The sequence below is a fragment of the Ambystoma mexicanum genome, chromosome 4q (assembly GCF_040938575.1).
Source record: "Ambystoma mexicanum isolate Mex_15411 chromosome 4q, UKY_AmexF1_1, whole genome shotgun sequence".
Lineage (NCBI taxonomy): Eukaryota > Metazoa > Chordata > Amphibia > Caudata > Ambystomatidae > Ambystoma > Ambystoma mexicanum.
In genome coordinates this window covers 1,119,364,167-1,119,387,037 of record NC_090928.1, presented here as the reverse complement: position 1 = coordinate 1,119,387,037, position 22,871 = coordinate 1,119,364,167, and the positions used below count along the sequence as shown (strand labels likewise).

At 47.8% G+C, this 22,871-nt stretch overlaps 1 protein-coding gene across 2 annotated transcripts in view; it reads right to left on the bottom strand.

The window, feature by feature from the left end:
- The window catches only part of SDE2 (SDE2 telomere maintenance homolog), a 423,596-nt gene that overhangs the window by 363,206 nt on the left and 37,519 nt on the right, over positions 1-22,871 (bottom strand). The window contains exons 2-3 of one of the 2 annotated variants that reach the window (XM_069608689.1): positions 20,046-20,163; positions 18,673-18,729 (exon numbers count right to left, since the gene is read on the bottom strand). In XM_069608689.1, the coding sequence (XP_069464790.1) occupies positions 18,673-18,729; positions 20,046-20,163 (175 nt within the window). The remainder of the gene's footprint in view (positions 1-18,672; positions 18,730-20,045; positions 20,164-22,871) is intronic. The other variant, XM_069608690.1, reaches the window with a different exon arrangement.

The window sequence follows — 22,871 nt, the reverse complement described above, 5'->3', positions numbered from 1 at the left end:
AGGCACACTATTGTTTTCCAAATGTGCATTTCACACTTCCAAACAAAATAAAATAAAAATAAAAAGTAATTTCCTAATTGAAAAATGCTGCTTGCGTTCACAAGTTTTCTTTGACATTTTATTTTTGTCAGACACCACACATACTCCGCTATTTGGCGGTAAAATAGCTCAGCGGGTTGAGCACTCGCTGCTGCGATCTGAGCGTGATCTGCAGGTTGCAGGTTCGAATCCCAGCAAGTCCAACTCAGCCTTTCATCCTTCTGAGGTCGATAAATGAGTACCAATTTCGGTTGGGTGATATTGTATGTAAATGTGTGCTCTGTAAAGCGCTTTGGATTAAGGCGCTATATAAATAACACATCATTATTTGTGTGCCCCTCTGTGTTTTAGCACAAGTTATATTTATAAAGATGTTATATGCTTGTCAAACTGGTTAATCACAAATAAATGCTTCTGTTATGCTGACAGCAGTTTTTAGGAAATTAAACTGGGTTCATGGGTGTCAACTTTTGATTTTCACTACAGGGGCAGAATTATCCCCACCTCAGCCCTGAATATAAGCAAGCAACCAGCCCAACCCATACCCTGGCAAACACATTGTATAGCACTTTTTTTATAAGGCATTGCAAAAAGTCATACGATTAACAACCTGTAGTTTTGAATATATGACATCTCAGCATCGGTCTGTCAACCTGCTGAGGTATCCTGGTAGGCTTCTACTGTACAGCGTGTCTATGGATCGCTTAATGTACTAAAAGTGGGTGTACCTGTGTCATGGAAGTGATTTAAATTGGAAATGTACAGTGTGGAATTTGGAAAGAAGCCACATGAAGGAAATTGCACCATTTTATAAATATTATTTTGAACATTTCCAGGCGAGCGGCAGTGCTACTGTGATATTTTCATTATGTGGTCCCAATGATCCTGATCCTGCCCCAGCCCCTCCAACATCTCTGGCAAACGAGAGCAGCTTGCTTAAGCAAGACAGTGCCGTGGGGGCGCACAAGGCCAACTGTGGTACTACAGGCGGCCTGCAGAAGCAGAACGTGATACTGACATCTGTCAGTGGATTTACAAGCAGCTCCAAGTGGCACAGCAGCCAAGCTCTCTGCCCGCAATTGGGACGACCAGGGTTCGGATCCTGAACACGAGCACCATTAAATAATATAACTTAGGAAAATGTTTATTTTTCGGTATCTTTAGTGCGGGTGACTGAAAAGGCTCAGGCGACCTACTAGTCGCCCGCGATCGACTGTTTGGCGACCTCTGCTCTAGAGTTATGGCGGAATCCAGAAGAATCTGTTCTGAGCCCTTTAAATGTGTTAGTCCCGCCCTCTCAATGTATTCTCCCATCTCTTTTTCGGCCCGATTTCCCTCTGTGGTGTATAGGCTTTTATAGTAATTAGCAAACTGGTTGGCTATTTCCTCTGCGGATTGTGCCCAATTCCCCCCCCCCTCGCACTCCACCTCTGTTTAACTCTCTCAACCTATCTCTCTGGTCTTTGAGCTCCCAGTCGGGTGGCCAGGATTTTGTCCGCTTTAATCGCCCTTTTCATAGAATTATTGTTTTAACAGCTTCTGTTTTATTATGTCTCCTTTCTCCAAGAGCTTTACGTTCCTCCCTTTTTTGCTTGAGATTTTCTAGGTGGTCTTTATGATAGGACGCTTGGGCATGTAGTCTTCCCTCCAGGTTTATGGTTTCTTCCCCCAATTTCTCCTCCTGTAGCCTCTGCTCTCTTTTACGCTTTCCCCTTCCCTCATCAGGTGACCTCTCCATACTGCTTTCCCAGCTTCCCATACCGTATTAATGTCCACCTCCCCATTATTGTTGGTTTGAAAATATTCTTCTATTGCGGTTTTTAGATCCTGCACATTGTTTGTCCCTCCACAGGAAGTCATTACAGCGCCACCTGAAGTCTTGTAGGTTGAGCCCTTCCTTTCTAGCGTTGCTGTGACCATATCGTGGTCCGACCAGCCTATGGGGCTAATAGCGCTGTGAGTAATTCTAGGTCTGGTTTCTCTCTTCACCAATAAATAAATCGATTCTGGTAAATGTATCATGGATGCCTGATTGGATCAACCCAGGCAAAAAGGGTTATACGTTCCAGACATCCACCAAGCCTTCCCTGTTGAGTGGTTCGAAACCTACTGGTCTCCTCCCTGGAGTAATTCTTGGTTACCACCAGTGTTTGCCTATTTGTGGGTCAGCCCAAGTGTTAAAATCCCCCCCCACCCCCATCACCACGGGGCCTCTGCTGTTTTCCATTATCGTGGATAGGGCTTCCTCATTGAATGCCCCTTGGCCTTCATGATTGAATTGTTGATTTGTATAGCGCCTATACACAACGTGTTTCAAAGCGGTTCAAGGAGGGAGGGAACATGGGAGAAGAAAAACAATTACATTCTTGCAAGTCATTGAAACAATTCAGAATGTGAGAAATAACTATCAATCAGCCTGGCGACATTTCAAGGAACAATTAAGGAGAAAAGGGGAAGGGAAAAAATGAGAAAACCAGCAGTAACATTACTATGCCTGACATTACTATGCCTGACGACAATTGATGTAGTGCAGAAGTATACAAGAGGAGGGGGAAGGGAGGGGAGGGAGGTTTAGGAGTGAGGGAGAGGGCGAGGGACAAAACAAGCTACTATAATAAAAGATCAAATGACGATTCAGAAAAGTGCGGGGGAGAGGAAGGAGGTGACAAGGAGGGAATGGAGGAGACATACAAGCTACTATCAAAAGTCAGGGACAAGTGATAAGAGTAAGCGCTAATGAACATAAAGGGAAGAAAAAAAAAAGGAAAAGAGGGTGGGTGACTGCGGAAGGATAGACGGCTACGATTACTATGCCTGACAGCAATTGAGGTAGTGCCAGCCTTAAACAGACATGGTCGGATGCGGCGGGGGGGGGGGGCATGTGGCTGCGAAAGACAGGCGGCTACGATTACTATGCCTGACGGCAATTGAGGTAGTGCCAGAGATTTACAGGAGGAGGGAAAGGGTGAGGAGTAGGGGAGGAGGGAGTGGAATAGAAAGGAGGGAAAAGGAGGAGAGAAGGTAGCAGGGGGCAAAAGATAGTCAAAGGGGGCAATGGGGTGGGTGGGGGTCACAGGGTCATGGGGCAATGGGTGGGTTGGGGCACAGGGTCATGGAGCAATGGAGTGGGTGGGGGGACACAGAGGGTCACAGGGCAATGGGGAAGGGTGGGGCACAGGGGGCAAACTGGCAGGCAATGGGGAGGGTGGGGGCACACAGAGGGTCACGGGGCAATGGGGGTTGAGGGCACACAGAGGGTCACGGGGAGCAATGGGGAGGGTGGGGGCACACAGGGGGCAAATTGGCAGGCAATGGGGAGGGTAGGGGGCACACAGGGGCCAAATTGGCAGGCAATGGGGAGGGTTGGGGGCACACAGAGGGTCACAGAGGTAGACAGGGCCTTGTCGTGGGCCTTAGACTGTAGCGGCCGGCTCCCGCCTCCCAGTTGCTCCGCTAGGCTTAAGGGCCAAAATGCAACCAATGGGAAAGGGGGGGAAGACGAGCCGAGCCAGCAATGTAATATGGTGCTGCCATGTTAGGCTTCCAAACAAACAATGAAGCAAGGCTGCAGTAAGCCTTCAAAGTAGCAGAAAAGTCAGGAAAAGTACAGAAGGAAGTAATGCTGCATCTCCGGAGGGATGATCAACTGGCATAGCAATTATTTGTAATTTACATGATTGAATTTTCGTTATTAAATAAAATAATGCGGCGCCAACGTGCACTTCAATAGAAATGTTGGGCTTACCGCAGTATCAGTGCTGTTAAAACGATGCAAGGTGGAGCAGGATGGAGTGCCCCACGCATCGCTGTCGCCTTCAGATGAAGAGAGGGAGTGTAGACCTCCATGAAAGTGATCTGTACGGTTTCCCATTCACCCTGAACCACCAGGAGCCTACCTTCCATTGATGCCTTCACTACTGGGTTGCTCAATTTGATTTGTTAGCTCAGAATAAGGCCCACTCCCCTTTTTGTGATCTGCAGATGCCCAGAATGTTTGTCCCACATCTTTCCCCCTCAATGGCTTCTCTTTCCCAGATTTGAGCCTGGTCTTCTGGATAAAGAGGATTTCCAGGGCGGCTGTCGAATTTCCTCGTCACCAGGGTCCTCTTGGTAGGGGAGTTGAGCCCCTTGAAATGGTGTGCCCACCTTTAATGTAGTTCCCAATGGCCCTGTGTTAGAGGGTGCTTCCATCCCTACGCTGGGTCCCATCTTTTTCATATGTCCCTTCCACTTCCGCCCCTTTGCTTTGAGTCGCTCCTTATTCTTTTCATCACCTGGTTGGTTTCACCCATCTGTCTCCCCTCTCCCCGCCTGTTAACTGTTAAGGTAACTAAACAGTCTAACTGAACCGCGGTCATTATGAATGTCCTTGGTCCTTTAGGTTGAGACACCCTCCAGTTGAAACTCATCCCACATTGTGGACTTCTAATCCCATCCTTTTTTCATAGCTTTGCCTTTATAGTTTATTACCGTTTCTTGTGTTGTGTCTCATTCTATTATCCACCACCCCTGTACCTTTTCATGGAGGCTTTGTTGGAGATTCTGGGCTAAGCTTAACTTATTTTCTCCCAATCTTGCTCCTTTTTCGGTTATGTGGCAGCCCCTCTGCACTTTGCGCTCGGGGTGATTGGGCCCCTTAAGGGCCAGCGGGCCTCTGGAATCATTTTGATCCGTCAAAGGTTTCAGCACTTGTTTTGCCTCCTTGGGTGTGGTCACTCTGTAATCCTCGCCTTTAAACTCGAAGGTCAGATCGAAGGGGTAGCCCCATCGGACAGCCTGCTCTGTAGCGTGAAGCTCGATAGGTCTTGAAATATTTTTATCTTTGAGCCCTGGAACTCAATGTCTTGTATCGGCTTCACTTTGACAAGGATTTCTGATGTCTCGTTATAGCTGAGGAACCTCACAACTATCAAGTATGGCCCTCCTCCAAAGCTCTTCCTCCCATGCGAGCCCTCTCAATTTGCACTTTTCTTCCGGCCTCATCTTCAAAAAGTTGGTTTATTATGTCCTGGACTCTTTCCACCTGTTGTGGGGTTTCTCCATCTTTTCCCGCCAGTCCGAGTATGCGTAGGTTTGACCTCCTTTCCCTATTTTCCATATCGTCCATTTTGAGAGCAAGACCTTCTTCTTAGTTGTATGGCAGTCATTCTGGCGTTTAATTTCAGCTCTACTAAGTCTATATTGTTCTGGTTGTGCTCCAGGTTTTCTACTTTTCCGTCAATGTGTTCCATCGACCCACTTATTTCTAAGATGGACGTTTGGATGTCTGACTGGAGAGCCCTAATTTCTGCCATGATTCCGGCAATGTCCTTCGTGGATGCATTGCTCATTGTGGGAGTGTCTGGGGGCTCTATTCCGCAAGGTTGTATTCTTCGGTACTGCTGGAGCCTGTCAATGCTTTTTCCGAAGGGGGCTCTGCTCTGCATCTTTCACCACCTGGTCATCTTGCTTTTGGTGGTGTGGGGGGCTACCCAGAGAGTCCCTTTGCTCTGCTTTCAAGGGCTCTTCTTTGATGGAGTTTCGTTTAACTGCAGCAGAATGGGCCTCAGGGTGTGGCGTCACTCCAAGTGGTCCTCTGTGGTAGTCTTTTCTATTGCTGCAGTAAGATATTTCTCTTGCAGGCAGAAGGCAATTCCTGCCTTTCTTTCCTATGTAGGAGGGCCTGAGGAGGGCAGGGGATCTCGATCCCTGTGGGCTCTCCTGTGTGTTGCTTTGATTGTAGGCTCTGTTGGGGGCTCACCCGTGTTGTGATTCCAATTGGGACCTCTTTTGCAGGGGGCTGGGGGGAGGGAGTCCAGCGCCAAAGGGTTTCTTAATTTTGCTCGATCTGCTGATGCACCGCAGTTGTCAGTGGGATTTGGGGGTCTCTCGCCCCAAGCCTCAGCCACTCGGCTCCCTCTGCAGTGGGTTGTCGCCTTGCCGTCTCTGAAATATACTTTGTGGGCCCCACTGTGTGCATCTGGAGTTAGTAGCCTCGCCCTGGCTCGGGCCGAGTGGGCGCCCCCCTTCCTATGTGGTCACGTCTCAGCTCCTCCGCGTTGCTGGGGAAGGAGGGTGATGGGACGCCTCTCACCTTGCTCTTCTTTAGTATCATGTCCCTCCGTGGCTCCTCCACATCGGCTGATGTCCGTGACTTCTACTTTACCGCAGGACCGTTGAAGTCAGGCTCTCGTGCCGGTTCTCCAGACTTCCTCCTTTCTCGAGTCGGAGCTTTGGGAGGGCGGTGTCCCACTTACGAACAACCCCCCTTTCCGGGTGGCGCCTTGCCTAAGGTCTTCATTTGGCAGCTGCTATGGTTGGGATGGTAGGGACACCCAGCTGTATTCAGGACTTTGTTCTTCCTCTGGGTCGCTTTCCTCTGCTTCCGGCCACCAGCTCCCACTTCTATTCGGGTTCCCATACGTCTTTCGATCTCCTCCAATTGGGGTTACCTTTGTAATCACTGGGTCGCCCCTTCAAATAGGTTAGGGCTCTGGGTGCCGCTCTGTTGGGGGATGCAGGCCGACCTCCACCCTCTCGTTTCCTCTCCTCTTATTCCGGTCCTCTGTTTACACAGTCCGGAGCTTCAATGCACATAGTCCTCAGAAGCTCTGATTTGGTCACACGGGGTGCAAGCGTGTTCCCAAAGCCTGGCAGCCCCTCGCAAGTGTCTTCCTTCATTTGTTGGGGTTCCTCTGTGCCACGTTTCACCGTCCTCTGTTCGGTGGCACTCACCGCCATTTTTGGAGCCCTGGGGGGAGGTGGGGGGGGGGGGGGGGTTGATGGGCACTTCACTTTCCTCACAGATTTCTCCTCATTTGGTCAGCTTAGACAGAGTTTCTGATTCTCTCTGTTTTCTATTATGTCTCGCCACAACGGTTGACTGTTTTATTTTGCTGAATCGTATTCAGCATTATCTCCTTTTCATCTCTTTTGTCCCTGCTGCGAGATGAGCTGAGCTTCAGGCAGCCATGGTCTTCTGTGCCCCCTAAGTGATCTCAAAAGGTTTTCCTTTTAACAGGTTGTCCTTGGACCACAAGCAAAGAGCCTGAACCAGGGTTGGTGAAACAACCCCTAGATCGTCCCACTGTCCGCTTGCCTAACCATTCCTGCATTGGACGCGGGCGAAGGCACGTGTGAGGAACTAAATAATTGCAAGAGGCCATCATCCCTAGCAAGCGCATTGCTTTGCGTACAGTTATCTGGTGACAGACCTTGTATTGAGGTACCTGCAACAGCATATTTTGTACCCTCTCAGTTGAAGGGAATGCCAGCTCCTCTCTTGTGTTTAGAATAGCCCCCAGAAATGCATTTGTTTGGCTAGGGTCTAGACAATTTTTTCTCGTTAATGGAGAAACCCAGATTGAAGAGGTGGTTTGTTTTTTGCGTATTTGCAGATGTGCTGCCACTACTGCGAGAACCTTGGTGAACACTCTTGGTGCTGAAGCAATGCAGAATGGGAGTACTTTGAACTGGTAGTGTACTACTGCCATCTTGAAACGCAGGTATTTTCTGTGCGCAGGGTGCATTGAAATATGAAAGTATGCACCCTTCATGTCCAATGTTGCCATGTATTCTCATTTCAGGAGTAGAATCACCTCTCCAAGCGTGGTCATGCAAAACTTCTGTGGTTTGACATATGTTAGCGAACCGCAGATCTAATACTGGGCGCATGGTAAGGTCTATCTTCGGCACAAGAAGTACGTTGAATAGATAACCTAGTTTACCTGGTTTGTCAGGACGATTTCTATTACGTCCTTCTCGAGCAGCACCTTTTTTTCCTCCAGCAGTATGGCTGTTTCTTCTGCTGTTAGTTTCTTTTGTCTTGGCGGGCGGTATGGTGGTTTCTGAAGCAACTTGATGCAGTACCCGCCTGTTACAGTGGACAACACCCACTGTTATCCCCTCCCATGCGTGGGTGAATTCAGTGATTCGGCCTCATACTGGTGTGGCATGGGAGGGGACCTGAAACGGTGTATTGCTTGGGAGGGGCTGAGCCTCTCCCAGGTGAGGTTCTGCCTCTACCTCAGCCGCTTTTATTGCCTCTTTTGAAAGCTGGACGAGGAACCTTGGCCTTGTGACTGGCCCCAGGACGAGAACTGTCCTGAAGAGTAGCCTGAGGAACGTTGTGCACCCGGGCCCCAAAATCTCTTAAAGTTGGGGGAATCCTGTTGGGAATAAGGCCCGTTTGTTAACTGCCTAGGAGATGAGTTTCATACTCGTCCTTGGCACTCTTGAGGGTGTCCTCTACGCAATTCCCAAATAAAATGTTTGGCTCTATTGGCATGTTTAAGAGGGTTGCTTGAGTCTCTAGCTTAAACCCCGACTGTCTAAGCCCGGAATGCCACTTAATGAGCGTCCAATCCGCTATGATGCGTCCTGCATTACACGCCACATCGGATTTATTTTCAGAATGCAGTTAGATTTGTTTGCCTTCTGAGATGGTTTTAAGCAGTCGATTCTTTAGTAGCTCTGGGACGGTTTCTAGTTGTTCCAGCTCATCCCATTTATGGCAGCTGTAACTAACAGGGTCGTAACCCTTCTCCCAAACGTATACATCTTTTTACTCTCCTTGTCTGGTGGGGCTTCTGCCAACGCCAGGGGAGTGCCTGCCCTTTTTCTGGTGGTGGTGACCACTAGAGAATCTGGTCAGAGCGGGCCCCCGATATACAGGAGGGGGTGGGGGATGAGGGAGTCAGTGGTCTGAATAGCTTTTATATCCTTGGATTAACCGCCCCTGTAAGATTAGGCGTTAGCGGGGACGGTTGGATACGCCTCTGGACTGACTGCAGAAGAAGTATAAGTTGGGTGGCGGACTTCTTGTTCCCCAGGATATCCTCCACAAAGTCTTTATCGACCTGTGTCTCCCGAGTGTAGATATTGATATGTTGCGTCGCCTTTATCAGCAGTTTGTTATGCTGGAGTTTTTGGTCAACTAGCGAATCTGCTACCGGCTGCTCCTGATGGTCTGGCAACTGCACTACGTAAATGTCATCATCGTAGAACTGGTCTTGTCCATAGAGGGTTCCCGCCTCCCGCCCCCACCCCGAAACCCTGCTTGGTCATCATTATATGAGTCGTGAGATGAGTCTTGGTATGGAATGGTGACAGACTGCCTGGAGCAGAGGTGCTCAGCTGTGGCTCAAGGCAAGACTTTTTGGCAGGGGGTGGCACTGCGGATGCCCCTGGGTGAACAGTCAATTGGTCGGGGTGTTTGCCCATGAAGTCCACGAAACAGGACATTCTCCATAAAATATTAAATTGTTCTGGTGTAAAATGACATGAGGGTGGGAAGTCCGTGATGACAGGACCCTAGGAGGAAGTGACATCCTTAGCAGGGGTGGGCTTGGAAGGAATGGTATCTTTATGGTACATAGCCACACAGATGGTGTCTGTGAAAACTGTCTGGGTGTCTTTTTGGGCCAAAGGCGACGAAATGGGTCGGCGACCTTGCCTTGAGTAGTGAAGCACTAATGCGTTTCTTGATTAGCGCTGATATTTTTGGTGCTTTTTTAGGGGGTGTCCAAAAGGCCTTTCGCCGCCTGTTATTCGGCATGTAAAAGGAGGGCCTTGTTATATGCGGTGTCCGAACAGACATTCGCTTTCGGTTTTTGGGAACTACCATGAGGCCAAAAGCGTGCATAATGGCCCAGACGACAGTGAGGAACCCAAGGCTTTATCCCCGTTCACCATATGGGCCTTGACGTTCAGTGTCGAGTGTCGGCCATGGGGTATGTCCTGAGTGTACTTGTGTGTGCCCTGGCTGCCGGGGGTCTCCTCCATCACAGGACCACCAACCTGCTTTTCGGAGTTGGGGGCCTGCACTTGGGGTTCAGACGGATCCCAATCACCCTCAGCATCAATCATGACCCCGTAGCTGCCCTTGCTGGAATCTTCTGTTAAGTCTATGGAGGCCTCGGCCTGCATGGCATGAGTGGCCCAGCGTTTCGTCCGCCGATCCTTTAGTGTTTTCGGCCGAAAAAGCTGCCAGGATTTACAGTGCTTTTCAGCGTGATCCCTCGGGAGACAGTGATTGCACACTCGGTGCACATCTTTCCACAGGAATTTACAGTGGCAGGAGAGACAAAATTTTAATGGGGTTTTGTCCATTATGTTTTTAAAGGGCAGTTGGGTGAAAATATTAGAAAGGTGATGATGGGATAAATATTCTCTAAAATAAGTCAGTATAGAGAAACCCTTCCCCCCCCTCTCCCTACTGTAATGGGCCAAAGCCCAAAGAGGCTCGTAAGGCCACGTCTGGTTGATCAGTCGCCGACGAAATTAGTGTTAGTCAGGAGCCATTGAGTGGTTTAACAGTCCTGCGGCGAAGCGAACAAAGGAAAGGAAGCAAGTCTACAATTAAAACTGTAGTAAATCATAGGCATCAGCCTGTAAGAGAACTTTGCATTTGCCACCAACTTCGATGGTGAAAAAAACAATCTGAGGGACCTCAACGCATGTAGGACCATGGGTACAGCACACGTCACACTAGGGATAGTATTACTAATCACGCCATATTGACGTCCATTTGAGTTTCAAAAAACAAATCTTGTAATACTCTGCGACTTCCACTAGATGTCGGACTATGTAGAGCATGTGATCTAAGCAGATCCACAAGCTCTAGAAATGTATATGAGAAAAAAAAAGTAGTGACAAAGTGGTTCAAGCATGAAACAGAGATTAGCTGAACGTCCATTTCAAATTGAACCATAATCTGGTCCAAGCAATGGCCTTTATTAGGCGAGAGGATATCAAATTGACAAATCTGGTGCTTTGTAGTCTGTGGGGGCAATCTAGACAATAATTCTAAGGACCAGGAGGCGCTATTTCACAAGTCTCCAAGTTGAGAGAAATGAGAAAAAATTTTTGCATTAGGTCCCTTGAAGAGCTTCATCAGCTTAGCCTGAGAGGGACAGCGCAAGCTTAAGATCATTTCTCAATCGCCACCCATTTCATCCATTCTGTTCATCCACTATATGGCATACTGAGTGGGTAACGAAGACAAATAGGGGGGGGGGGGGGCCCTCACGAGCTTACGACCAAGATGGCCGCTACTACGAGTTCTGAGTGAGTGATTCCAGAGGAGGCAGCCTGGGTCCATTTTGGCCCATTGAAGTCGTTTTCTGATGACAGATTGTGGTGCAGCTCATTATAACTGGCCAAAGCAGAAGATTGTGAGAAGTGCCCTGGTGGAAATATAGGCCAGTGATGCTGGGAGGAAGTGCAGATCGTGAGGAGCTAGACTGCATGAGATGGGGCTGCCGAGAGTGCGGACGCTGGATTATCTGTTGGTGGCCGGGAGGCTGTCAGAGCGAGTGAGCCAGTCTTTCTGTGGCAGTTTTGTTTGCTATTGAGCGCCACGTGAGGCGCTCTGCTGGAGCAGACAGCCAGCAGAACTGCAGGCAAGGGTGTGTGGAGGTCAGAGATGCTGGCGGAGGAGCTGAAAACCTGCTATAACAAGACGACCTCCATTATCCCCGGGCACCTACAGTTCGCCATCCATGATGAAGGAGCTTGTCGCACTGCTGGGTAGAGTAAATATAGCCCAGGGCAGTGCCCTGCCCAACCTCCAGGCCGTGCTGCTACCCAAGACGACTGAGGGCCCAAAAGCAAAGCGTCCGACCATGCAGTGGGGAGGCTGCTCCAGGCCGGAACACACAGCTGGTGCATTAGAGCCTTAGGCCTGCAGTAGCACAGAAACGGTGGGCAAGTGTTGCTGGCAGCCATTAAAAATTGGGCAACTTCTGCATTTTTATACATGTCCTGCGAATCCCTCGACTCGTTAATTCTACTAGTTGGGGGGGTCACCTTTGGCTCCTTAAGGGGAGCGCTGGTGATCTACTGTCCAAGGCCACATTGCTGGGTGAAACCCGTGCTGCGCATCACCCTGACTGGGTCCGTTGGGCTTGTTGGTTTATTGAGGAGTGCAGTCCTGCTTTGGGGAGGCTGCTGAAGGGGAGTGGTGTGGCCTACGGCGGTGAGACTGTTGGAGCCCCGTATACCAGAGGGGCTGAACTTTACTACTTTTAGGATACAGGGGCACACTGGTTGACAGATTCTGTTGCATGTGAAGGTGGGTGGCGAAGGGGCAAGGTGTGACCACTGCTGGAGTTAGGTGGCAGCAGTGCCCCCGTGGACTCCCCCCGCCCGTGCCACCCCTCCCCCACTGGGGGATTCTAATTTTGGTGGACTGTGCAGAGGTAACCTTTATTTTCCAGAGAGCAGTCTTTGGATGGCCAAGGGGAATAAGAAGCAGGGCCGTCTGCAGTTTACTCAGGAGGGTTTAGCCCTATGCAAAGGTACGATGGCTACATCTCGTGCAACAGGGCACGGGGCAGCAGCACTGGCTGGGTCTGCCTGAGCTACACTTAAGGTGTCTACAGGCCAGACCTCGGACCAGAGCCTAATACTAGCGGAAAATGAAAAGTGGCTTTGCATCAATAAATACCAAATTAGACAGTATGGAGTATAAAATGGCTCGAATGCAGGAAATGACTTAGAAGGAAAGTAGTCACCTTCGCGAGGCTGAGCACAGAATGGGGGTGCTAGAAGATCCGAGCAGCAAGGAGACCCAGGCTATTCGTGGACTGCAGCGGAAAGTGAAGGAAATCCAGGACAAGAATGAAGATTTAGAAGTGAGTTCCAGACATTAACATCAGAGTGGTAGAGATCCCAGAATCGGCGCCTGTGCAAAACATGGAACTAGTCATGGAATCTTAGATCACTGATGTCATGTGGGATCCTCTGCTTTCCTTCCAGTTCCTGGTTGAGCAAGCCCATAGAGTTATCAGTGCAGAAGCCTAGACTCGGGCAGAACCCTCACCCAGTCACCGCAAGACTGCCTACCGCAACCTAGATGCTATACTTTGCAGGGCAAGTGAACTGGGGGATCTGCATAAATCAGGAATCCAGAGTGTTGTTCTACCAGGATTTTACTCCATCTGTGCAGCGGGATAGGCCTTCATTTTTGGCTCTGAAACGTTTGATTAGAGAGAAGTGGCTACAATATGCTATGCTGTACACCTCAAAGCTACGTGTTATTCATGACAAGACTTTTTTCCTTTACAGACCCTGCAGAAGCGATCACATTTGTCCATTTGTGGAGTCCCTGTCTAAAGGCTGAGAGAGGGGGCGGGCTGGGGGGGTGGGTGGGACAAATGGTATTACAATGTTGCGATAGCCCTGCAGTGACTGTCTGTGGCTTGGCTCAGGACAGGGCATTTATACGTGGGGAATTTGGGAGGGTGAGTTTACAAGTGCGTGGGAGTTGTGAAGCACACACAAGGTCTTTCGTTTTGGACTATGCAACGAGATGGGCCATGGGCTGTCTTTCTTTGTGCGAACTGGGCCTCCTCCTCTTGGGGGGAGCTGATCACAGTGGTTGAACCAACAAAGTAGCTGAGTCCAGTGACCCCGGGTACGTGCCCAGGTGGGAGGGAAGAATAGGGCTTAGGTGAGTTGGTTATGAGGTGTTGTGGTTTTCAACAAAAAATGGTTCACAGTGTTAGGAATGCTGTGTGGAGTACACAATAGTATGGTTAAGTTACGGTTTATTTTGGGGAGGAATGCATGCATGGCCTGCACGATGATAGATGGCTAAACTGTTGCCACGTGGTCAATGCACTCTCCTCAATTGGAATGTACGAGGGTTGAATAACCATGCAAAAATGTGAAGGATCATGGTTTACGGGAGCGACATGGTGCCAATGTTCTTTTTTTTTTAAAAACTCACCCGATGGGGAGCCTGAATGAGGGGTTTGCAAAGTCCTGGGGGGATGCATATTTCCTTATTCTTAGTTTTCACAGGGAGTCTTGATTATAGTCCATAAGTCACTGGGGTTGCAACCATTGCGTCATGAGTGACCCAGATAGGAGATACATGTTATAGTGTCCGGGATCCTGGCACGGAAACCGGTTACCTTAGTAAACGTGTATGGTCCGAATAAGGACAATCCTGGGTTTTATGAGACCCTTTGGATTGTGCCTACCATATTTGCATACTCTGTTAATTGTGGCGGCAGATTTTAACGCGAATATTGCATGCAGAATGGGGCAGATCTACTAGTGGTACGAAGTCACTGTTCTCTGCAGCTAGAGCAATACAGGGGGGGCTAGCAAACCTCTGGCTGCTAGATCGCTGGACAATGGTGCACCCAGACCAGAGGGACTATTCCTTTGTATTCCCCCGCACACGACATGCAATCTCGCATTGACTACGTAATGGTAGGGTCGGTCTTGGGTCCGAAGTACGGACAGTTGCTCCATGCTCCCGAGAACACGGTCCGGCTACTCCCCAGTTCTGTGGAAATTTCAGATTGAAAATCTAAGTTGACCCCACTGGAGTTTTAAAAGCCAAGCGCTATAAGATGTGGTATACCGTAGTGAAGTACTAGAGGTTCTAAAGTAATTTTTTATTCGTATTGCTGGGCCAGTCACTTTGGCTGGGATTCTTTGGGAGGCGTTTAAGGTTTGAGGGGGCGCTGCATCTCCATTGAAAGCGGGGTACTCAAGGCAATTCGGGGGCGTGTTGGAAGCCAAGCTCACCGTCTGGGGAAGTAACACAGCCTGCTATTAGAGAAGTTGGCAGTGATCCAAATGGCTCTCAACCATTTTAGTGATGAGGCGGATAGGAAGTGTGGTTTCTCGCGACCCCTAGACTGGCGTAGAGATACAGTGAAGCAGGGAGGCTGGGTAGATACCTAACCAGGCTAGTGAGAGGTGCAAGAGGCCAAACGTATATCCCTGTGATTAGACGAGCGGATGGGACAGACCGTGAATTTTTGCAGGTTTCCGATCATTTTATGGTTATCTATATGCTATTAGGGTTAGTGAGGAGTAGGGTTTCATGAAGCGCTTTGTCGAGGAGGCCGTGTTGGCTGGGTTGGATCCGAAAGCTAAAGAAACATTGAGTGTTCCTATCACTATTAATGATATTCTGAAAGCGACCAAAGATCTCCCGACTGCTAAGACTCCAGGTTCAGATGGGATCAGAGTTTTCTTTAAGGAATATGGCCCCAGAGTTGCCAATTATTAATTTCAGGTGTGGCAGGAAGCCTTGTAACCAGGGTTGCTGACTTCTACGATGTGTGGGGGTATTATCAACTTGAGACTAAAGCCCCATATGTACCCACTGGACTGTGCCCCCTTATAGGCCAATTTCCCTCATTAACATGGATACAAAAATATTCTCTACAATCCAGGCACATAGGCTTCTTCCATTTCCCCCTTCCATAATGCATTCGGATCAGGCTGGCTTCATCCCAGGAGCCCTTTTAGACATGGAGAAGGCGTTTGATTCGGGACCAACCGTTTGCGGTGCTTGAAAGGGTGTGGGGGCCGGTGTACCATCTACAATGCATTTAAGTCCTATACTCACAGGTGACCGCGAGGATTGGTCTTTTCGGTAGACATTCGGCAGCCTTGGAGTTATAGGATAGGTTATTTATAATGCGCTTAATACACAGGTTTCTAACGCGGACCCGGGGAATCGAACTGGTGTTGCTTCATGTCGTCTTGCTTCCAAGGCAAGCTTGTTGCCGCCGAGCTATCCTCCCGGGACTGAGGCGTGGTGGGGTCCCATCAGGGATTCCTGTCCCCTCTCTTGTTTGCAATCACCATGGAGCCGCTTGCAGTTCGCCTGAGAGCGCTACATAGACATCAGGGGTTGGCTCTGGGAGGGGCTCAGGGGCCGATTTCAGTCTATGCGGGACCGAAATAGCAAGTTGAAATCGATCAGACGACCGTCCCACATCTGGTACCATGAAAGAAATCCTCTGGAACGCTAACTTTCCTGCATTTGTGCCTTATCATGCCCTGCCTGCTGTTGACCACTGGACCACCAGTGTCCCGTTCCGCCTCTGAGAACACTCATGCCCTAAAACAAGTGAGGACTTCTAAAGTATAAGGCTTCCGTTAAGAAAATAGAACATGTGCTGCTAAGTACTTACTTGCTATGTGTTATTACTGTAACTGATCATCTCTGAAATAGGTACTTATGTAGGGCATACCACCAGACAACCAGAGTAAAAACAATCCTCCAAGGAAAAAGGCTCAGTGCACCACTTGCAAGGACAACCAGGTTTATTTAGTATACAAAAGAAAGGTGTCAGTTGGTGCTGTAGAGCCCAACTACCAATGAGATCTCTGGACTAGTTCAGAGCAAACACAGTTTAAAGGACAACCTTGTGACGCAACCAGTATACAGTATTAATTCCCTAATTGGCTACCCCTTATGTACATACTACGAGTCCCCTATAAGTACCTCGATCTCTTGGCTGCATTTAATCCGTCCCAGTCCTCCATGTGGTCTTCTGCCCAGCAAGCGTGGATTATGTTGGCTTAGAGGGCATCTGAGAATGTTGTGCTCTGCATGGGCTGAATAAAATTGGCTTTCTAGAATAAAAAAGCGCTTCTTGTGATCCCAAACACATAGGTGCGCCTGGCCTCACCCCTTGCACCTCATAGTGAACATCATAAGACATTATTCTCTGTGCCCTCCCCCTCCCCCCTTTGGCAGCTACCCCTCACCTGGGCCTCTCCAAGACAACAGAAATCAGCCAAATTGTGAAGGGTTTAGATGGTCTGTTGTGGGCACCTGACAGTTCAAATAAGACAACCATCATTATGGCGGGGCGCTAGTGGCCTAAATCTGAGCTGGATTGTTTGGCAGCTCAGAAACTCTGCCCCGGCTCTCATGTGTTTGTCGTTCGGGACTGGCGCAGCCATACCCCTGCTCAGCCATTTGCATTCCTTTCTAGTTTCACAGGCCTGTATCAAGATACAATTCGTTTTCCTCTCTCAGGCCTGCAATTCTCCTTGCTCTGCTCTCTTATGAGGGTAGGGAATTGGAAAGTGGCTCTGTACTAACGCAGTGTGCTGCTATTTTCACTGTGGCCTGTAAAAATGCAGGCCTCTCTAAATGGCGGTACTTCAGTATTCCTAGAATTGGGACGTTGGGGCGTTTTACCACGTTATTCTGCCCAGTCCTTTATACACACACACACACCCCCACACCACCTGTCATCCCTCGCATGTTTCACCCCCCTACAGTTGGACGCATCCCATTTTAATATAGTTTCCTTAAACTAAACCGCTTAGGCGGCTGGGGAGCTGGACATGCATCCCAACAGTTTACAAAATTAATTACCTTTGAATTGTGAAGCAATATTCAAGAAAGTAACAGTTGGTAATACTGTAGTATTCATGAAACTGAGTAAGTAACAGTGTGTTACCAATAGGGGTTTATTCACTTTGAATAGCATACTGCCATTCTAAAAGTGTAATACAGAGTTCTTACTTATCTTTGAAGTGCATACTGCCATTCGGAAAAGTATTGCTTTCCTTTGAATTGTGTTCCACTATTCTAAAAAAAGTAATATGGGTGCAACTGTATTACTCCTGAAAGAAGAATAAGTTACGTCTGTTGCAAAGTGCTTACCTGTTAGGTTGATAGTGTAATTGTATTATTCCTGAAACAGAATAACTTACACAATTGGGCAGGTCACTTCTAACATTGTTAGTATAACGATTATTCTTGAAACTAAATAAGTAACAGTTTATTACCTAGAGGGTCTACTTACCTTGAATTACATACGGTCATTCTAAAAAGTCTACTGATGTGTGGTTTTACTCCCCTTGAATAGCATACTGCCATTCTAAATGTGTTTTATACTTTGGTTTATTTACCAAAAGTATTGTGTTGGTTTTTATATTGGGTTTATGGCTTGTGGCATCTTTCCTAAAGAATTATCTTTGCCAGTGTATGTATACAAATAAACCATTATTTTTACAATATATCAGCGCAGAAGAGTTTTTTTGGGCCATATGTATGCTACAAGTTATACCTTTCTGCAGCCCTCTCTCCCTCCTAAAATAAGCCAGGCTGCTCCGTCATTGCTACCAACGTACCAGGTGCTACGCCCTTAAACTAAGAGTTGAAGTTTCTGTATTGCCCAAGGTATAGTCTTATAGCCTTGGGTGGACTTTAGAAAAACTGTCCCAATAGGCATCAACCACCTTCAGGTCCCTCGCCGAGGGAGCACCATCTTTTGGGCAAGAGGTCTAGGGAGATTCCCGTTAGGACAGTTTTTCTTAAGTCCAACAGTAAAAGCATACAACTGAGACAATACAAAACTCCATTCTTAGTATAAAGGTACTAGACAGAGCAGCCAGGCTTGTTTTAGGAGGAAGAGAGGGCTGTAGCTTGGAAAAAAGAAATTCTCCTCCAGTGGCATCTCACTCCCGAAAGACTCCACATAATGTACCCCACCACGAGCGAGAATTGCTGGCGAGGTTGCAAAAAAATAAGGGACTGGAAGCACATTTGGCGGGACTGTCCGTTCATAACAAGTTACTGGAAGGAGATAAAGGAACAAGTGGGAAACACGATACAGGGTGCTGAAGGACTAAATGATAGAATATGGCTGGCAAGCATGTCGGACCAGACTCAGAAAACGTACAAGAAACAAAAACAAAAAGGGATAATGATGCTGATCATAGCGGCATGGCTGACACTGGCCCAATGGCGGAAACAGAAGGACCCACCCACACAAATAGACTGGATCCAGAAAGTGTGGAAATTTGTATCACTAGAATGGATGAACTACAAGATCCAGGGAACACCAGAAGCCTTCCGAGCAAACTGGGGTACTGTACCTTCAGAGCGACTACATGATCCAACGGTGTCCACACAAGATCCGAATCCTGGACATTCTGTAAAAACAACAGTAAGGAATGAAAGACTACATCTGCCATCCAGGTGGGGGGACGGCGGGATAGAAAGAGGGATGGAACGTTATGGTTAATGTTATATACGTGTGTAAAATCAATAAAAACACGTAAAAAAGAAATAAGTGTTCACGATATCACCTTGTGCGACAGTCATGGGTGAGCTATAGAGGGTGGATGAACGGTGGGATATTAGGCTTGGTGAATTTACCATGAGGTGTAAAACAAGGTACTTCTTGAAATGAAATATTTTGTAGATTACAGCAGAGTGATGTTGATGGAGTGGGGAGGTTGGGGTGTTGAACTACCTAACTTTTCCGCAAGCCTTTACATGAAATGTCACTTTTACCAAAATCCTCTGTAGCACTTTCCCTCATACCACATGGGCTAAGGGCCAACCACAATGAAGGGGTAGGTACGACAGGCCAGGTGGGTCCAGAAGAACACAATTGTATGCACTAATGGAGCTTGTACTAGCCTGCACGTAGTAACATGGATATAGAAACAAATAGGTGATGTGTAGCAGGCCATTTGTGATTCAGTACAGGCCGGAAGAGGCAAAAGGAGGAAAGCGCAGTAATGGGAGGGAAGCAGTGGCTGTGAGGTGATCTCCTGCGCTCAGCAGTAAAATATCAAGAACTAGCGCATGTAGGTAAAATAGGAGAAGTGGTTGTAGGTGTCTCCCATTGCATACAGGGGAAAGAAGAGAAAGTACAGAAGGGTCAGTGTGAAAAGGGCGATGGGAAAGCAGACAAAGAAAACTGATTCAGGAAAACACACATCATGGAGGAATCCATAGAAGAGTTGACTGGCACGTGGTTCTACAGCTGGGGACGTGAACCAAGAATGCTGATCGGCTCCATCTTTTTTGCTTTTCTGCTGATCTGGTCTTACCAGTTCTGGACTTCTGGTGCTGCGCTCATCACCGGAGTTGGTGACTTTGTTGGGCAAGTAGAAAGTAATGTTCACAGTGAATCTTTGTATACGATGCAACTGGATATGAGGGTGATGTGCAATTGTAGGGGAAGCCAGAGAAGTTCCAGAAGTTTGGACATTATGTAAACAGGGCATTTACTCCACCCAGGTGAAATATGAGAGTACCCTATACAGCAGATGGGAACTTTTCTTCACATATTTCAACTTTCTTCAAATTATATTTGTTGCAGTATAACTTCAATGCCCTAATTACATATGACATTAAGTACATTAAAATTAAAAATACAACCAAGTGCACATTTTATAGGTATTTACAAAAAGACATGTGACCATTTCAATAGTTAAGACTAAGGACAGCAACAAACCTCCTTTTCCACCGCATAGTCTTGGCTCCAGACTATAGACCAGTCCATTCTTCAGGGATTCATCAGTGCCAACTAATCGTCCATTACATTTCACGTACAAGTCTTCCACAGGGTAACCCTAAACATCATAAAATAATGAATTAGATTTTTCAAATAAATCGGCTAGATCACCTTGGCTTTGTGTTCCACATTAATACGATTTGACTGCCACATAAGCATTCATTGCTGCAGATGTCACTCCTACCCCCCCTATCCTCCCCAAGATATCAAAATAAAAATGTGACGAGCAGGCACTCAACGTATCTCCCGAGTATAAAGCATCACGCATCACCTAGTGAGCAGGAGCTACTTCAAGGGAATGAGGAACTAGTGTGCCTTAAATACAAGGCTGAAACGCGCGTATGGGGTTGCTGTTGGTACTCTTGTTCAGAAGAGAATGGCCATAGCATTTCGGTGCTGGACTGCCCATGTGGGCGGGACAAAGACTGATCTGCAAATGGATATTTCCCCATCTGTGAAAGGTACAGTGAGCAAAAAGCATATGGCTATGAACTCAAAGTGGTTAATAACCACTGAACGGGTTATTATGCCGTGTTCTTTCGAGAGAGGGGCGCCTGCTACCTTTTTTTGTATGCCTTAAATACAGCTTATCCACGAGATGCAAGCAATGCAGTTGTGTCCATTACACAGGACACATTTTGCTTTATTACCTTCCACATGAGACTGAATGTGCTCCTGTGAAGTCAGAAAAGGCCAACAACAAATATTATTTACAGTTAAAACACAAAGTGAGCATACCAGTATACAACTACTGTGTAGTGCATTTATAATATACGCAGACTTTGGTAATGCACACACCCAAAAGCACAGTGCATTGCTCGTTTCTTCTATTGCACAATTTACCATAGTTTTAAAATGAGAACTAACATGTTAGCAATATACATCTCTACTCAAATACAAAAACCACAAACCGATGCCAAACCAGTATATTTGCATGGCACAGAAAAAGTCAGAACCAAATGGATACCGTCTTCAGTTGTTTTAGATCCCAGCCACAGTGATCCAGGTTAAATTAGGAAACATGTGCACATTCAAGTTCTCAAACCAGCATAGTACAGGCATAATGCCTGCTATGCCACATAATACTCCAAGACCAGGTGTATTCAAATGTTGGCTCTTTAAATGTTTTGGACTAAAACTACCATCGGCTGCGTTCAGAACAGTCAGTGACGAGGAACCATGGGAGCCATATTACAGAACATCTGGAGTGCTACATTTTGCACACACACCACTTCCCAAATGGTGGGGGTCCCCTAGATATTTTCTTTCTATAGGTGTGTACATCTCTACAAATCAAGCAACAGTGTAGCCTTGAATCTTGTGCAAAAGTGTATGGTTGTTGCATTTATTGCAGAATAGGGAGTAGGGATGACAAAAGCAAGTGACAAACTTACAATAGAACAAACATTAAATAGATACAGAGAACAAATATTGTATATACCTTGAAAAAAAATAAAAGAACAAATGCCTTTAGACCTCACACCAGATTTAAAAACTGAAGTTTGCTAATGGGTGGGACTTATTTATTAGGTCAATATAACCACAATCATGGAAAAATGGGTCTCTGAAGTACTTGATCGCGTTGTAATTGGGTTCGCAGGAATACTGCTTTGTTCCTGGTCCTTCTTTTGCTCTCCAGTGTTCGAGCAAATGGTCAGTATGGCGTGGGGGCCGATCTTTCGGCCAAGAAGTGGCTCCCTGGGCCCAACAGAAAACAGGGAGTGTTCGACCCTGTGGAGTGTCGGGCCAGCAGCGTGCAGGGAGAGGGGGTCCCAACCAGAAGGCCGACGCGGGAGCGTGTCTTCATGGAGGCTCTTTCCTTTGTGGAGTGGCAACCACGGCAGCCCATGGGCCAGGCTGCCGCGTAAGTAACACCAGGTGAGGATGCAGGAGAGGCCCTGAACACAAATGGGGAGGAGGAAGTGGAGTCAGGACACCCGCGACGCACTGTGAACTGCAGAGTGCAGCCCTGGGAGGCCCTAGCTGCCTGGCCCACCTCAGTGGGGCAACAAGGCTGACGGGGACCTCAAGAGAGGTTGCCCTGACAAGACAACACCCCCTGTATGTCCACCTTGGATAAAGGCTCCTGGGATCACCACCATCCTTCCTCCAGGCCTTGATAGCGGTCATACCAAAGCCAGGAAAAGACCCGGCGTATTGTGCCTCATACAGGCCGATCTCCCTCTTCAATGTGGACGCCAAGATTTTTGCTAGAATCATGGCGGCACATCTGAAAATGTACCTCCCCCGACTGATCCACCTGAACTGGAGTCAGAAGGGGGCGCTTCTGTTTGACCAGGTGAGTTGGGCTTTTATGAAGGAGGTCTTTGATTCTTTGGGAATAGGCCCTAAATGGACGGGGTGGATATCGGCCCTCTATTCGGAGCCTAGTGCCAGGGTTGTGGTGAACAGGAGTGAGTCTGCAGCGAGGTAATTACCAGGGGTGTCCTCTGTCCCCATTGATCTATGCACTGGTGATGAAGCCCTGGGAGAGGCTGGTTAGAGAAAAGGGGGAGATCAGGGGGGATACTTTGTAAATTAAGCCCGTTTGTGGACGATGCTCTGCTTTATATCACTGACCCATCTCATTCGGTGCCACATGTGCTGGAGAGTCTGGAGGGATACGGGAAGCTGTCTGGTTTCAAAGTCAACCTTGGGAAATCAGTAGTGTTCGTAGTTGGGGATTTACCTGCGGAGGAAAGGGACTCCGTGGCAGGGCTCCGATTCAGGGTGCAGAAGACATTTTGCTATTTAGGGGTCCAGCTG